General features: G+C 41.7%; 1 protein-coding gene across 2 annotated transcripts in view; it reads left to right on the forward strand.

The window, feature by feature from the left end:
- The window catches only part of LOC126473225 (Werner syndrome ATP-dependent helicase-like), a 226,536-nt gene that overhangs the window by 82,692 nt on the left and 126,637 nt on the right, over positions 1–17,207 (forward strand). The window contains exons 4-6 of one of the 2 annotated variants that reach the window (XM_050100136.1): positions 5,239–5,474; positions 9,338–9,445; positions 12,361–12,554. In XM_050100136.1, the coding sequence (XP_049956093.1) occupies positions 5,239–5,474; positions 9,338–9,445; positions 12,361–12,554 (538 nt within the window). The remainder of the gene's footprint in view (positions 1–5,238; positions 5,475–9,337; positions 9,446–12,360; positions 12,555–17,207) is intronic. The other variant, XM_050100137.1, reaches the window with a different exon arrangement.

Raw genomic sequence — 17,207 nt, forward strand, 5'->3', positions numbered from 1 at the left:
TACATCGATGTTGTCGCCAGTGGTCGGTGGAAGGTGCACGTGCCCGTCGACCTGGGACCGGACCGCAGCGACTCACGGATGCACACCAAGACTGTAGGATCCTACGCAGTGCCGTAGGGGACCGCACCGCCACTTCCCAGCAAATTAGGGACACTGTTGCTCCTGGGGTATCGGCGAGGACCATTCGCAACCGTCTCCATGAAGCTGGGCTACGGTCCCGCACACCATTAGGCCGTCTTCCGCTCACGCTCCAACATCGTGCAGCCCGCCTCCAGTGGTGTCGCAACAGGCGTGAATGGAGGGACGAATGGAGACGTGTCGTCTTCAGCGATGAGAGTCGCTTCTGCCTTGGTGCCAATGATGGTCGTATGCGTGTTTGGCGCCGTGCAGGTGAGCGCCACAATCAGGACTGCATACGACCGAGACACACAGGGCCAACACCCGGCATCATGGTGTGGGGAGCGATCTCCTACACTGGCAGTACACCACTGGTGATCGTCGAGGGGACACTGAACAGTGCACGGTACATCCAAACCGTCATCGAACCCATCGTTCTACCATTCCTAGACCGGCAAGGGAACTTGCAGTTCCAACAGGACAATGCACGTCCGCATGTATCCCGTGCCACCCAACGTGCTCTAGAAGGTGTAAGTCAACTACCCTGGCCAGCAAGATCTCCGGATCTGTCCCCCATTGAGCATGTTTGGGACTGGATGAAGCGTCGTCTCACGCGGTCTGCATGTCCAGCACGAACGCTGGTCCAACTGAGGCGCCAGGTGGAAATGGCATGGCAAGCCGTTCCACAGGACTACATCCAGCATCTCTACGATCGTCTCCATGGGAGAATAGCAGCCTGCATTGCTGCGAAAGGTGGATATACACTGTACTAGTGCCGACATTGTGCATGCTCTGTTGCCTGTGTCTATGTACCTGTGGTTCTGTCAGTGTGATCATGTGATGTATCTGACCCCAGGAATGTGTCAATAAAGTTTCCCCTTCCTGGGACAATGAATTCACGGTGTTCTTATTTCAATTTCCAGGAGTGTATTTGTACCTTACTGACAGTTCGATTTCTGACTTGTGCAGAAAAGTAGGATCTATTCAAACTAGACAAAAATTATAATTTATATAATAATTATTGTGTCATTAAGCTGTAGAAAGATTGATTACTGGCCTTGGGATGTTTGTGTGATATATGTGTCATTGGCAGTGATGGAGCAGAGTGCCAGACGATAAATGAATTGAAAGTGTTGGTCTGTCTTTTTAGTGGATATGCAGTGCCAAGACATTATGGAGCAGCCTATGTGCTTGGACTTGATCAATCTTGCAACATACATAATTATAGGAGCCCAGGGAATAGTGTGAAAAGGGAGACAGTCAGGAGGCAGAGTGTTTGAGAAAAGTTTAGATATTTGAGGAGTAGGTGGAGCTCATGCTTTAGTTTGGACATGAAATCACAGCCATAAGACAAGTTGATGGAGATGCCTGTCAACAAGTGCACCATCTCTGTCAGCTACCAAGCAGGCTGAAGCAATGGTTAGCACACAGGACTTGCATTTGGGAGGGTGATGTTTCAAATCCCCGTCCAGCCATCCAGTTTTAGGTTTTCTGTGATTTCCCTAAATCATTCCAGGCAAATACTGTGATGGGTCTCATCTCTAATGACCACGCTGTTGACGAGATGCTGAACTGTAATCTTCTTTACAACCTTTTCCATCAGCTAATCATTGTGGTTCATAATGACAGTAGTGAAGTCTTTGTCTGTGGGGATGATGATCTGGTCAAGATATTTTTGAGGTGCTGGAGGAATGTTCTTTCTTTTGAAGTTGTTTTCTTGGTCTTAATGTAGAGAGGTGTAGCAGAGGGTGGTGCAGAAGGAGGTTTGTAATTTCTGGAAGGTAATCGAAGCAAGCTTACGTGGTAGTGGGAAACGATCACAGTTAGAAAGAGCTACAGACTTGGTGAAGCAATTATTAGGTTGGTGCATAAGCTCGTAGCATTTTTGTTTTGCATGTTGCTATGGCTTTATTTATCGACTGCCATTTTTTATTTGTAATTCACTGTTGCTATCTGAGTTTACTTATTGTCATTTTGTCATTTGGATGTAGTGAGTGGTGCTGTGGACATTAGAAAATGGATTGCCAAGTGGAGAAATCTTAACATTTCTGAGATATTGACAGCAGCTGAGGCAGCCAGAAACCTTTGTGCCATGCATGGGGATAATGCCATTGGACAGAGCATGTCAATAAAATGGTTTTCTCATAGTAAGGAGGGGCGTTTTGAAGTTAGAGACTCTCCACAGCCAGGAAGACCTTCAGGGTTTGATGAAGATCATTTAAACACATCAATCCACAATGATACATATCGGATTAGATTAGATTAGGTTAAGTTTTCGTTCCATAGACCCAAAAAATGAGATGATTCTCGTGGGTGTGGAACATGTCAGAAAATATAACATAAAATATTTGATTATAATACTTACTACTCTGATCATTTGTCAGGAGATTGTCGAAATATATGAATACAATGCGGTAAAATTGAACAGCTAATATTTATAGAATTAACATTCTGTCAGAATGAAACACTGTTATACACTATTAATAATTTCATCATGCAGAAAATTCCTAATCTTGACTGTTGTGACCAAGCGTTGTCAGAACTGAAATCTAACAGATATTGTTACTTAAGCTGGCTTAACAGTCTCTGTTAAAATATTCATCTACGGAGTAGAAGGAGTTGCCTATCAAGAAGTCTTTCAAACTCTGTTTAAACAGTGTTTTATCTGAAACCAAGTTTTTAATGGCTGTTGGCAATTTATTGAAAATGTGTGTTTCTGAATATTGGACCCCTTTTTGGACCAAGGTAAGTGATTTTAGGTCTTTATGTAGATTGTTTTTGTTCCTAATATTGATACTACATATTGAGCTATTGGTTGGAAATGGGGATGTATTACTTGCAACAAAATTCATTAAGGAATAAATATACTGAGAAGCAGTGGTTAGAATACAAAGTTCCTTGAACAGGTTTCTACATGATGTTCTTGAATGCACACCACAAATAATTCTTATCACATGCTTTTCCACGCTAAAAACTTTTGCTCAGTTTGATGAGATGCCCCAGAATATGATCCCATATGACATAATAGAATGAAAGTAAGCGAAGTATGCAAGATTTTTTAAATTTATATCTCCTACACCTGACATCATTCTCACTGCAAATACAGACTTGTTTGGGCACTTCAGCAATTCTGTGGTATGCCCTTCCCAACTGAATTTACGTCGAGTTGTAATCCCAGAAATTTAACACTGTCAACCTCTTTGATCTGCATGTCTTCATATGTTGTACACATGCTGGAAGCAAATCTCTTACAGGTTCTGAACTGCATGTAGTGGGTCTTCTCAAAGTTTAATAACAGTGAATTAGCTTTAAACCACTTATTAATTCAGTGAAAATTTCATTAGCAGCTATTTCTAAATCTGTACTTGATTTGCCACTCATTGCTATATTTGTATCCTCTGCAAGCAAAACAAACTTGGCATCTGGCAATGTAACAGATGAGAGGTCATTAATGTACACAAGAAAAAGCAGTGGACCGAAGATGGAACCTTGAGAAACACCACATGTAATTAATTCCCAGTCAATGGAGACTGACTGCTTACTGCACAGGTATTTTGCAACAACACCCTGTGTTTCCTGTTAGATTGATAAGACTCAAACCATTTCGCAGCACTGCCGGTGACACCATAATATTCTAATTTACTTAAGAGAATGCTGTGGTTCACACAGTCCTAGGCTTTTGACAGGTCACAGAAAATGCCAGAAGCCTCTAATTTATTATCTAATGAATTAAGTACATTCTTGCTGTAAGTGTTAATAGCTTTCTCTATATCAGAACCCTTAATAAATCCAAACTGTGACTTGGACAATATATTATTTGCAGTCGGATGTGTAAGGAGACACTTGAACACAACCTTTTCAAATATTTTTGAGAAAGTTGGCAGAAGTGAAATTGGTCATAGTTTGATGGTATCTCTTTATCCCCCTTCTTGTAAAGATGCTCAACTTCAGCATATTTTAGCCACTCTGTAAATGTTCCGCTGGTAAGACACTGATTACACAAATAACTACTGCGTAGTCAAGAATAGGTACACGTGATGAACTTTTATCATTCCACCATTGTGCAACATTTGCACACAATGGGAAGGGTTCAAAAATCAGATTTATGGGTGCGATATGCACTAAGCCAAAATTACAAAAATCAGTGGGTGGCTGTATGTACATCTGTGTTTGCACATCATTAGTTGGCTCATGAACAAGATTGACCATTCCTATCGTGTTCATTACTGGTGACAATAAATTATGTCTTTACACCAACCTAAGGAAAAAAATAACTGATTGAACCCAAACAAAGCAGCAACTCCCCATACAAAGACCTGTGTTGCATCCACAAAAGATAATGTCAAATATATGATGGAACAATGGCAGTATGATGTACTATGAGTTGCTTCCCCAAGGTGTAATCATCACTGTTGACATTTATTGTTAACAACAGAGATGTCTTGCATGTGCAGTCCAAGAACAACTACCAGGAGAACTGCGTGAAATGATGCTGTACCACGATAACGCCCATATCCACCTTATTCACCTGATCTTACGCACTCAGATTTTCACCTTTTCTGTTTTCTGTTGAATAGCCTTCAAGGAACCCCCTTTCCAAGTGAAAGTATGCTTCGAACATGGCTTGACGAGTTCTTCACTTCAGAACCACATGATTTCTACAGTTGAGGAATTGAAACATTGCCCCAGCATTGGCAGACTGTTGTAAGTGGTGAAGGAAAATATGGGTATCTAGTGTTTATTAAAACTCTGGAAAAAATTCTACAGACTTGTGCACCAGCCCAACACATTTCTGGCTGTGGGCTGATACGTACCACTTGGTGAGGTTGCATGGAAATATTTCCAATGCATAAATAGGTGGTTATTAAGCCTCGCATGACTGAATGTGGATTTGATGATGAAGGCATCTCTAGAACTGATATTTTTTGAGGACAGGTTGCTTGTGTCAGATGTCCGTCTGTCCTGGGTTCTGCAGGTCAGTAAGGGAGGCACTAGGAGTGTGGCAGGTCTTGCAAGCCTGCAGTGCAATGTTGGACAGCTGATGGGAGATTTTCTGTGTTATTTTATGCATTCTCAGGTAATACTGTTTTCAGACTCAAGAGATGTGTTTTGGCTTTTCAGGTGCTAAATATCCCAGCAACATTCTTAGGATCTGCTCAGAAACAATCAGGGCAAGTTATATCAGCAATGTTGGCAGGGAAGTATAGAGTTGTTTATTTAACACCTGAATTTTGTTCAGGCGACCTTGGACAGCAAGTTCTGAAGGACCTATCTGAGTCTGGCATGTTGACACTTGTTGCAGTCGATGAAGCTCATTGTATAAGTCACTGGGGACATGACTTCCGTAGCAGTTACAGGTATTAATGTCGCAGATACAGTTATATTCTTATATATATATTAAATGTATAAAGAATTAAAATACCTATTACAGACTGAGAAAATATTAGAGATAACAACAATATTCAAAAGAGCAAATCACAAATTAAAGTTTTATATTGCCACCTGGTTGTTGTTGTTGTTGTTGTTGTGGTGGTGGTGGTGGTGGTGGTGGTGGTCGTGGTCGTTGTATCTGTATGTATTTGTGTAATGAGCACACTACAGGGCAAGGCATCAAAGGCCACCTCAGATATATCCAGAATGAGTAAATACATCGAGGTGCAGATTTTGCTGAGTAAGGGTGGACAATTTGATGAAATTTCACTGAAGCAAGTAATTTTTAACATTTATAGCTACTCATTTATGTCACTAACTTTTTTGTGGAAATGTAAAGAGTTGGACTAAATGATTCATTGGGTTTGAAAGCATTGTTTATGTGGTGTCACCGCCAGACACCACACTTGCTAGGTGGTAGCTTAAATCGGCCGCGGTCCATGTAGTACATGTCGGACCCGCGTGTCGCCACTGTGATCGCAGACCTAGCGCCACCACCAAGGCAGGTCTCGTGATACGAGAGTGGACTCGCCCCAGTTGTACGAGAACCTAGCTACCGCCCAGTTGTACGAGAACCTAGCTACCGCCCAGTTGGACGAGAACCTAGCTACAGCCCAGTTGTATGAGAACCTAGCTACCGACCAATATGAAGCCTTTCGCTCTCATTAGCTGAGAGACAGAATAGCCTTCAGCTAAGTTAATAGCGACCACCTAGCAAGGCGCCAGTTGTATCAGTGCCTATAGCTTACGAGTATTCAAGAGAGATGTATTCCAAAGAACAATTAAAAGATAAGTAATAAGCATCTACATACTTTTCTTCTTATTCATTTATAAGTTCTCATGTTCCAGACTTCACGCCCGTCTGCTTTAGCCGTGCGTGCCCTATCGGCTACAGCGTTAGTCTAGAGTTCATTTTCAGCCATCTCGGCTTCGCGGTGTCGGCCCGGCTACCGACACAACAGTTTATTAACAAATATATGACATAGAGAGATGGATGATGCATGAAAGGATACACACACAGCAAGTTTCTGGTACATTCTACAAATGGTCAACAAGTTTGGCCTTGATCACCAGGCACACATCCAAATGGTAATCCAGTTCAATCCATAATCGCACTTGCACTTTTCCGTCAGTGTCCATCATAGTAGCAATGATGGGTTCCTGCAGAGCTTCCAGCATTGTTAGCATATAAACTTTGTCCTTAACATGTCTCCAAAGGAAGAAATCAAATTGTGTGAGATCTGGTGACCTAGGCGTCCTTGACAACAGAGGAACATCACTCATACCAGCATGCCCTATCCAGTGATGTGGTAGTTCTCTTTAGCGGACTGTTGTTGAAAAAGGAGCAGACAGTTGTGCTCCATTGAACTCAATCGAGCTCCTCTTATTGAAAGGTGGAAGTCAGTTTTGGCACCAACCCCAACTGCAACATATCCAGGTGCCAGAGCCTGTCACCATCTGCTTGATGAAGAAAAAGACCTCTGTTTTGGATATGGCTTGGGAGGCATATTTTTGGCAAACTTGTTTCCAGTTCCACATGGACATGGAGCATTTCGGTACCCCACACTCTCATATTGTTCCACTTCACCTTTCTTGACAGATGGGAAGTCTGCTGACTATCAGTGTCCCTGCAAATTCATCATCTCCCGTAGATTGCTATATTTGGGTACAAAACACCAGTGGGTGTTATAACAATTGCAAACAGCAGAGTTTGAAATGCAAACACCGCCACAAAACATCCCAAAATGTTTTCTGCAGAATGCCCAGTTCACAGCTTGCAAATATTTTTCACGTCCTCCACAGTTTTCTCTGAGACACATGATCACGCCATGCTTTTCCCTTTACATAGACAACCAATATCGCGAAATTGGCAAAACCAGTGCAAAATGCTTGGGTAACCAGGTGCAGCTTTCCCTTATTTATGTATGAATGCATGATAAATGCTCATAACTGATGAATACTTCACGTATTCCAACACACAAAAACTCTTCTCATGCGTCATCGCCATCCTGTAGATTGCCATAACAGGCCTGCCATCTAGCATGCACTCGAGCCATGGAGATTTTTTTAAGTTGTGGAGTATATCCATCTTTTCATTTATCCCTCATCTTTCTATGTCATATACTTTTCAGTAAACAATCATGAATCGTTTAGGATAACTCTGTATGTTACTTTTTAGTACTTTGGAAAAGACGTATAAGAGGACTCCAAAGATGAAACATGAGTGGAACTTTGTCACATGGTAAAAAGAAAACATTGCTGCAAACCACTCTCTAGGTATCAGGAAAAGAGGTCCCACAAACATATTGTGTACCGACAACATGCCACTCAGGTACTGATTGTGTGTTCATTTGTGCGCTGGAAATGCAGCAGTTTATGCTTTGCTGTTGTAGCAATCAGACAACTTGCTTCTGAATCTATTCAGACTTTCAGAATGTAAATGACAGTCAAAAAAGTGAATATTGTTTTCATTTATGGTGAATGTTGCGAGCTTGTTAAAGCAGAAGTGTGGCTTGTATGCTGAAAGGTATCCTGATCATGCCAAGCACTCAGCCTGTCATCGCAAACATTATGAAAAAAAATTCCAACAAAGCAGAAGTGTGAAGAATAAAACACACAGTAACAAAGAACATCATCTGATAAGTAAACTGCAACTAACATTTTAGCAGCTGTAACACACAATTCACTTGTCGCTACTAGACAGCTTGAATTTGTGAATTTGATCAGCCAGAGGAGTGTTTTGCAAATATTACATACCAACTATTTCTTCATTTCCACACTTTGCTCAAACAAAAGCTGCATGACAATGCACTTCAAAATTGGGTACAGTTCTCCAAATGGTGTCTACAGAATGATACAGCATTTCTGTACAAGATTTTGTTTAGTGCTGCAGCTTCTGTACGAGGCAGAATTGGCTAAACAGTGACCTTGATCTGTCAACATGTGATGTAAAATTTTCAAGAATAGACTTGTTGGCCATTGCTTTATTCATAGGATTCAAAATATTCACAAATATTGGTACCTAACATCTATTCTGCCACAGTCATTGGACATAAGTCAATCCGTGTGGTTCTACATAATGGGTACCCAGCCCATTCTACACAGATAATTACAGACCTCCTTACCAGAACATTTTGAGATCATTGGATCAGTGTATGGGTTGCATGCTCACCAGACATAATTCTCTCTCTCTCTCTCTCTCTCTCTCTCTCTCTCTCTCTCTCTCTGTGTGTGTGTGTGTGTGTGTGTGTGTGTGTGTGTGTGTGTGTGTGTTCTGATATTTGTCAGATTATTGTGTGACTGTAGTATAAGTGTCATTTGCAATGTGACTAACAGGAAAAGTCTGTTTGCATTAAGAATGCTTGATAGGCTGTGATCCCTAGCAGAGTGTAAACTTCTTATTTAATAATACCACTTTTTCCTGTGCAGGGTTTCAACATATTTCATAGTCCAGTTTTATACTTTTTGTCTAGTAGCTACTGTTATTTTAAAAATTGTGCTAATGATTACAGTGTATTGTACTGTAAAATTTAAGTTGAACTGTATTTTCATTCACAAATCTGTCAGTTCATTTTTCAGTTTCTACATTATGACAAGTTAAAACTGTATGAGAGACTATAGTCCAGACCAAATCTCAGTCTGTAAGACAAGCACAATAATCTTGTTGGAAGCTCATAGCCCTCAAGTGGCATTTATCGGGATAGTACAGCACACAGTTTCCACTCAACAAAAATGTAATTATTGCACTAAAGCGAAAGAGAATTCATATCGTTTCCCTTTTTTTCCATAGATGCTTAGGAAAAATCCGGGAGCTGTTATCAAAGGTTCCATTTCTTGCAGTAACAGCGACTGCAACTCCAACAGTATTTGATGACATCTGTAGATCACTGAAACTCAGGTAAGTTGTTTCTCACTTTACATTGTTGTTACAGTACATAGTTTGTGTTTACATGTGTCAAGGAAGAAATTATTATTGTACTCTTTGACTGCTAGGTAACTGTATTTCAGCATTTTAGTTCTTCAAATCTTGTCCAGAATAGGAAAAAAAATTGTTTACCTGCACCAAACAAGGATCCTCTCAAATTTTACAGTGTCATAATATATCTAATCAGCATCTTTCTACAATCCTGTTCCATAGTGTTCGTTTCCTTGAAAATACCTGAGGTGGAAACCATCTATTGTGCTAACCCCCCCCCCCCCCCCCTCTCCCCCGAGCTACGACCTAAGCACCGTTTATTCCATGATTCCATGAGTGTCTGAGTATGTCAAGAACCTCATTTGTTGTTCTCATTCTTCAATTTTCAGCATCCTTTTGTGACACCCCCTCTCAGACCCTTCAGTTCTATTATTTTTCAATTTTTCCACAGTTTGCAATTCACTTCAATACACATATACTGCTTAGTTAAGCACTGCTGGACAGGGAGTGACCTGAACTGTCTGTAATGATAAGTTTACAAACTGCCTTGCTGTTATACATTTTTACATAAAGGAGGAACCACTGCAACAAAGTCCGGATTATTTCTTCTATGGTGATTTCTACTCCATCTTCTCCACCATACATGAGCAGAACTAATCTCTCCCATTAACTGAAGTTTAATGTCTTCAGTTTCATCACTTAGCAGCACACACTCTTGGGAGGAACTAGAAGAGAGCCAAAAAGTACGTGGTAGGAACAGTTAATTCAAAATGCAGACATTGATTGATTGATTGATTGAGTGATTGATTGATTTTAACAGGAGAGTTAAAACAGCTTAGGTCTAACCCACCACTGCCTGCACCGAAACTCGGTTTATTGTGCGGTATCGCTCCCTGTATATCTAGTAAAGCCAACCAGTGCCCTTAAATAGTGCAAGGAGTCCCTCTACCAGTTTTTCGTTAGACACAATTTCTTCAGGCCTAGTTGTCCCGATGATTCTGTATCTTTTACCCTCCAATGTCATGCATTCAAAGATTAGGTGTGATGCAGATTCTTCACCCTCATCACAGATCCTACATTTAGGGTCCTCTTCCATTATACCCATTGTGTGTAGGTATTTTTTGAAGTTCCCATGGCCGGTCATCAGTCCAGTCATGAGTTTGATCTCTTTCCAGTTCAATCCCAGGATTACAGAGCTTCTTTTAAAACATGGCTTGGACATCATTACCTTACCATGTTTTTGTTTATGGGCCTTGGTCCAATATCCTACGTGCTGTTTCCTAAGCCAGTTCCGTAGTTCTAATTTGATCATAGCTTTGATGATTGTCAAGACAGGATCCGGTCCAATAAATGGAGTTGTTGCCCCCATCCTAGCCAATCTATCGGCTTGTTCATTGCCACAGATCCCCAAGTGGCCAGGGACCCACACTAGGTATACCCTGTTGCTTCCCCCTAGCTCCACCAGAGCCCTGTGGCAATCTGCAACAATCTTAGATCTTGTTGCAGGAGCTGCGAATGATTTCAGGGCTGCCTGGCTGTCTGAATAGATATAGATGCTATGATCATTGTAGCACCTACACATATTTTCCTCCCCACATGCCCTGATTGCAGTAATTTCAGCTTTGACTACAGAGGCCAGTTTCCCTAGAGAGATGCTGCTCTCCAGTCTTGGCTGAACCCCATACAACCCTGCCCCAATGCCTTGATCTGTTTTCGACCCATCAGTGAACCAAACAATGTCCCCTGTACGGTGTTGAACTGTTTTCTCTCACTGCTCCCTACTTCCAATTATTATATTGTAAGGCTTGTTGAAGCAGTTAGGAGTTATTATATAGTCAGCGGGCATTTCCCCAGCCATACCTATATTTACCTCACTCGCTATGTTAGTGTGTGATTCTGGATATCCAAATGAGACCCAGTTTTGGCCAGTTTTAAGTCTGTATGCCCCAGCTGCTGCCTCCATCTTAACCCAAAGGTGAAGTGGAGGCATGTCCAGCATGGCTTCCATTCCAGCGGTTGGTGTGCTACTAATTCCGCCAGTTATGGCTAAGCAGGCCAATCTGTGCACCTTTGCAAGCTCTTTAGCAGCAACCCGCTGTTCTACCTTCTTCCACCACACTACAGCCCCATAGGAAATCTTAGGTCTAACCACTGTGATTTATGTCCAGTGCATACCCCTTGGGCTTAGGCCCCAAAACACAGACATTAACAACACATTCTTTGACATTTGTTTCGTTGTAAAATAAAAGATTGTGAGGGGAGATGTCTCTTATGCAAGAAATATTGGCCCTTGAAATTCTGTCCACTTACCACTCAGAAGTCATGCTACTTGACAGTAACACCACTGTCACTGCCCTGCCCTCTTGTCAGTCTTGGTAAGCAAAAAACAGTAGTCAAAAGTAAATATTTTATGGTCAAAAGTGCACTACCCCATTCACTGAATACATTACCATCTCTCTCTCTCTCCCCCCTCTCTCTATATCTCTTTTTCACACACACACACACACACACACACACACACACACACCTATCTAAAAAAAATGGTGATAAGTATACTATTACTGTTTCTTGTCTTTCTTTCTACATAAATTGGAATGCATGGTTAGAAATTAATAAACTATTATAGCCAATTCAATAAACAATGGATATTTTATTTTTTTCACACTCCAAAGTAATACAATGCTTTTGTCCCCAAGCATAGAATCCTAAAGATGATTACTGGCGACTGTAAATTTATTGCAGATAAAAATTTATTTTCAAATGTGCGTAACTGTTTTGGATTTATTGATTGTGGCATGTGTTATTATTTAGATTTGACATAACATTCATGCTAAACTAATTTCTAGTCATTATGTTAAATGCTGTTTAAGAGCAATGACACATTTTTCTCTTTCCAGGAAGCCACATTGTGTAAAATCTAGCTTTGACAGGCCAAATTTAATGTTTTCAGCTTCACAGAAGTCTGTTAACATAATGGATGACTTTTCTCGCTTCATTGAACGTAAAGGAAAGGAAGTTTCTTTTAATGGCCCAACAATCATTTACTGTCCGACTAAGAAAATGACAGAGAAAGTGGGAGAAACTCTAATTGGTAAGCCACTCATAAATTAAATACGTACATATTTGCTTTCAGGTTCTGTTGAGTGTTGCCTCCTTCACCTCCACACACACATAGAAAACCAGACCCTCATATTGGTTGCCCGAAATGATTTTGTGTTGTTTTATCATGACTTCTAATTCCATTTTTGAATGATAAACTTTTAAACTCGTATTTTTCTCATGTGCATGCCTTCAACTTTGTATGTCTTAATGTGAAACAGGATTAAAACATTCTCAAATTTAACTGATGTTTTTGATAAAGTTTTAAGAGTTCTTAATGAAAAATAAAAACAAGAAATAATGAAACTTCCTGGCAGATTAAAACTGTGTGCCCGACCGAGACTCGAACTCGGGACCTTTGCCTTTCGCGGGCAAGTGCTCTACCAACTGAGCTACCGAAGCACGACTCACGCCCGGTACTCACAGCTTTACTTCTGCCAGTACCTCGTCTCCTACCTTCCAAACTTTACAGAAGCTCTCCTGCGAACCTTGCAGAACTAGCACTCCTGAAAGAAAGGATATTGCGGAGACATGGCTTAGCCACAGCCTGGGGGATGTTTCCAGAATGAGATTTTCACTCTGCAGCGGAGTGTGCGCTGATATGAAACTTCCTGGCAGATTAAAACTGTGTGCCCGACCGAGACTCGCTCGGAACCTGTGCCTTTCGCGGGCAAGTGCTCTACCAACTGAGCTACCGAAGCACGACTCACGGCCGGTACTCACAGCTTTACTTCTGCCAGTACCTCGTCTCCTACCTTCCAAACTTTACAGAAGCTCTCCTGCGAACCTTGCAGAACTAGCACTCCTGAAAGAAAGGATGTGGCGGAGACATGGCTTAGCCACAGCCTGGGGGATGTTTCCAGAATGAGATTTTCACTCTGCAGCGTAGTGTGCGCTGATATGAAACTTCCTGGCAGATTAAAACTGTGTGCCCGACCGAGACTCGAACTCGGGACCTTTGCCTTTCGCGGGCAAGTGCTCTACCAACTGAGCTACCGAAGCACGACTCACGCCCGGTACTCACAGCTTTACTTCTTCCAGTACCTCGTCTCCTACCTTCCAAACTTTACAGAAGCTCTCCTGCGAACCTTGCAGAACTAGCACTCCTGAAAGAAAGGATATTGCGGAGACATGGCTTAGCCACAGCCTGGGGGATGTTTCCAGAATGAGATTTTCACTCTGCAGCGGAGTGTGCGCTGATATGAAACTGCCTGGCAGATTAAAACTGTGTGCCCGACCGAGACTCGAACTCGGAACCTGTGCCTTTCGCGGGCAAGTGCTCTACCAACTGAGCTACCGAAGCACGACTCACGCCCGGTACTCACAGCTTTACTTCTGCCAGTACCTCGTCTCCTACCTTCCAAACTTTACAGAAGCTCTCCTGCGAACCTTGCAGAACTGGCACTCCTGAAAGAAAGGATGTGGCGGAGACATGGCTTAGCCACAGCCTGGGGGATGTTTCCAGAATGAGATTTTCACTCTGCAGCAGAGTGTTCGCTGATATGAAACTTCCTGGCAGATTAAAACTGTGTGCCCGACCGAGACTCGAACTCGGGACCTTTGCCTTTCGCGGGCAAGTGCTCTACCAACTGAGCTACCGAAGCACGACTCACGCCCGGTACTCACAGCTTTACTTCTTCCAGTACCTCGTCTCCTACCTTCCAAACTTTACAGAAGCTCTCCTGCGAACCTTGCAGAACTAGCACTCCTGAAAGAAAGGATATTGCGGAGACATGGCTTAGCCACAGCCTGGGGGATGTTTCCAGAATGAGATTTTCACTCTGCAGCGGAGTGTGCGCTGATATGAAATTTCCTGGCAGATTAAAACTGTGTGCCCGACCGAGACTCGAACTCGGAACCTGTGCCTTTCGCGGGCAAGTGCTCTACCAACTGAGCTACCGAAGCACGACTCACGGCCGGTACTCACAGCTTTACTTCTGCCAGTACCTCGTCTCCTACCTTCCAAACTTTACAGAAGCTCTCCTGCGAACCTTGCAGAATGAGTGTGCGCTGATATGAAACTTCCTGGCAGATTAAAACTGTGTGCCCGACCGAGACTCGAACTCGGAACCTGTGCCTTTCGCGGGCAAGTGCTCTACCAACTGAGCTACCGAAGCACGACTCACGGCCGGTACTCACAGCTTTACTTCTGCCAGTACCTCGTCTCCTACCTTCCAAACTTTACAGAAGCTCTCCTGCGAACCTTGCAGAACTAGCACTCCTGAAAGAAAGGATATGCGGAGACATGGCTTAGCCACAGCCTGGGGGATGTTTCCAGAATGAGATTTTCACTCTGCAGCGGAGTGTGCGCTGATATGAAACTTCCTGGCAGGAAGGCAAAGGTCCCGAGTTAGAGTCTCGGTCGGGCACACAGTTTTAATCTGCCAGGAAGTTTCATATCAGCGCACACTCCGCTGCAGAGTGAAAATCTCATTCAAGAAATAATGAATCAACAAACTAAATTACTTCACCATCCTGTTTACTTCAGATCAGCTGACGCACAGTGTCACTGTATGTAGCATGGTAGCCTGTTTAACAGCTTAAGTGTTATTCTGCATTACTGCTGTTAAAGAGACACTTGGTGCTATGTGTTTATTTGTAACATCCATTCTTCCTCCTATGTTTTTACCATTGTGTGACTTGATGGATTCTTGTACTGTAACCCAAATATGTCCATTTTAATGGGCTTTTGATTTACAATCATTTAAAAATTGCAGCATAGCTGAAACTGCTTAGTAACAAATTCAAAATAAAGGAGTATTGTAATTCACATAATGGCAACCAGTGAGGCGGAATTTTAAGTCACTCACCAGATGTCATTACTGAATCTTATTTTCAAGAAATTTCACAAATACACAACAGTTTCATTTCAGTACACACAGATGCATCCATGCAGGAGAACAACTTGGACCTGTTCTATTGTTTTACCCTGAAAATTCGCCTGTCAGAAATATTCTCAGTGCAGAATTATCTCTATCATCAGGAGCCAGATAAAGCACAATAAATTTTAGTCTGCTTTGATTCTCTCAGCGCCCACTAAGCAGTCAAACAGATCTGCCCACCAGAAAGAAACCGAAATGGTTAAAAAATACTCGACTTATTCCCCTTGCTGCAAACACCAGGTAAGGTTGTAGCATTCCTTTGGTATCAGGATATGTTGAAATCCAGAAAAATGAGCATGCAGATGTAGCATCCAAAGGAGGTCATCAGAGAGACATTTGCAGTGTGGTACTCGACTTACTCCCCTTGCTGCAAACACCAGGTAAGGTTGTAGCATTCCTTTGGTATCAGGATATGTTGAAATCCAGAAAAATGAGCATGCAGATGTAGCATCCAAAGGAGGTAATCAGAGAGACATTTGCAGTGTGGTGCCCCATGTGAGATATTATGTCTATGTTGAGTCAAAGTATCAGAAGCCATTGGGAGGAAAATTAACTGAAAGTGATAGACAATAAGCTGTGGTCATTAAAACAAACCATTTAGCCTTGGCTTACCTCGTGCCACTGACACACAGGGCACTGTCCTTTGACTAATGAGTATCTGACTCTTATCTTACTCTGGTGAGAGGGGCTACCTGTTTGCGGTACATGTGGCATCCACATTTTGACAGGGTATGTTGCATCTTTTTTTGATGAGGGGGTAGCAGGAAACAGTTTGGGGAGCTGGAAACTGTTTTAGTTGACAACAGGTTGATCGTGCTACAAATTTTTAAATTTTGTATACCTTCTAGACTCCAGCCTAAACATTTAAGTTTGAGATTGTTGTGGACTGTGTAATAATTTTTATTTAAATTAAAATGAAAATTTGTATTGTTTTTAGCCATGTTGATCTCTTAGATTTTCATCATCGTCATAATTAAATTAACCAGGTCAGTGCCCCACAAGTGACAAATACAATTACCAACTTATGTGAGCAACAAAATAAGGCCAACCTAGAAAGAGACTATGGATGGTACTAGTTGCCAAAATAATTTATGACAAATAAAGAATTATTCAAAGAATGTCCCCAGACATTTAATGTTAGTGAAAGTTGTCTTTAATGTGACAGGTGTCAGCTGGGGGAATTAAGCAGACCACACTGGTAGTAAAGTAAGTCTTGTTAAATAATACTGTTGGCTTTTATTGATAAGCATGTGGCACAACTCATCGGACTTTTCACATGCCAAGGAAGTACTTTACATTTCCTAGCAACAAATACTCAGTTTCTTTCTCATAGGAAACAAACAGGAATGGAATTCGCAGTTAAAATTTTGTTACAGTGATGACAGTTATTAAGAGAGAGAAAGTCATCAAACAAGACTTAAAAGTGCTTTTGCCTTTGGTAAATCATATTAACAATAACTAATATACTTTTCATGGGAAGAAATTTGTTCATTGTCTTGAATATGGCATCAATAGACCGCGCAGAATGTTTGTAAAACAGTTAAAAATTACAAGTTGTGATATAGTCACATAAAAGTTTTCAGTGATCAAGGAAAAGATTCGCTTTATTATCATTCCAATCTTGGATCACATTGTTTATTTGTAATTTTGAATCTTCATGTACACAATAAAAATAAGAATTCGAAAAAGGTCATGTTTTAGAACTACCATGAATAGGAGGAACAATTTTTATTAACTACTGCTTTGGGTCACCTAATCATCTT

This window comes from Schistocerca serialis, chromosome 4 (assembly GCF_023864345.2).
Source record: "Schistocerca serialis cubense isolate TAMUIC-IGC-003099 chromosome 4, iqSchSeri2.2, whole genome shotgun sequence".
Taxonomy (NCBI): domain Eukaryota; kingdom Metazoa; phylum Arthropoda; class Insecta; order Orthoptera; family Acrididae; genus Schistocerca; species Schistocerca serialis.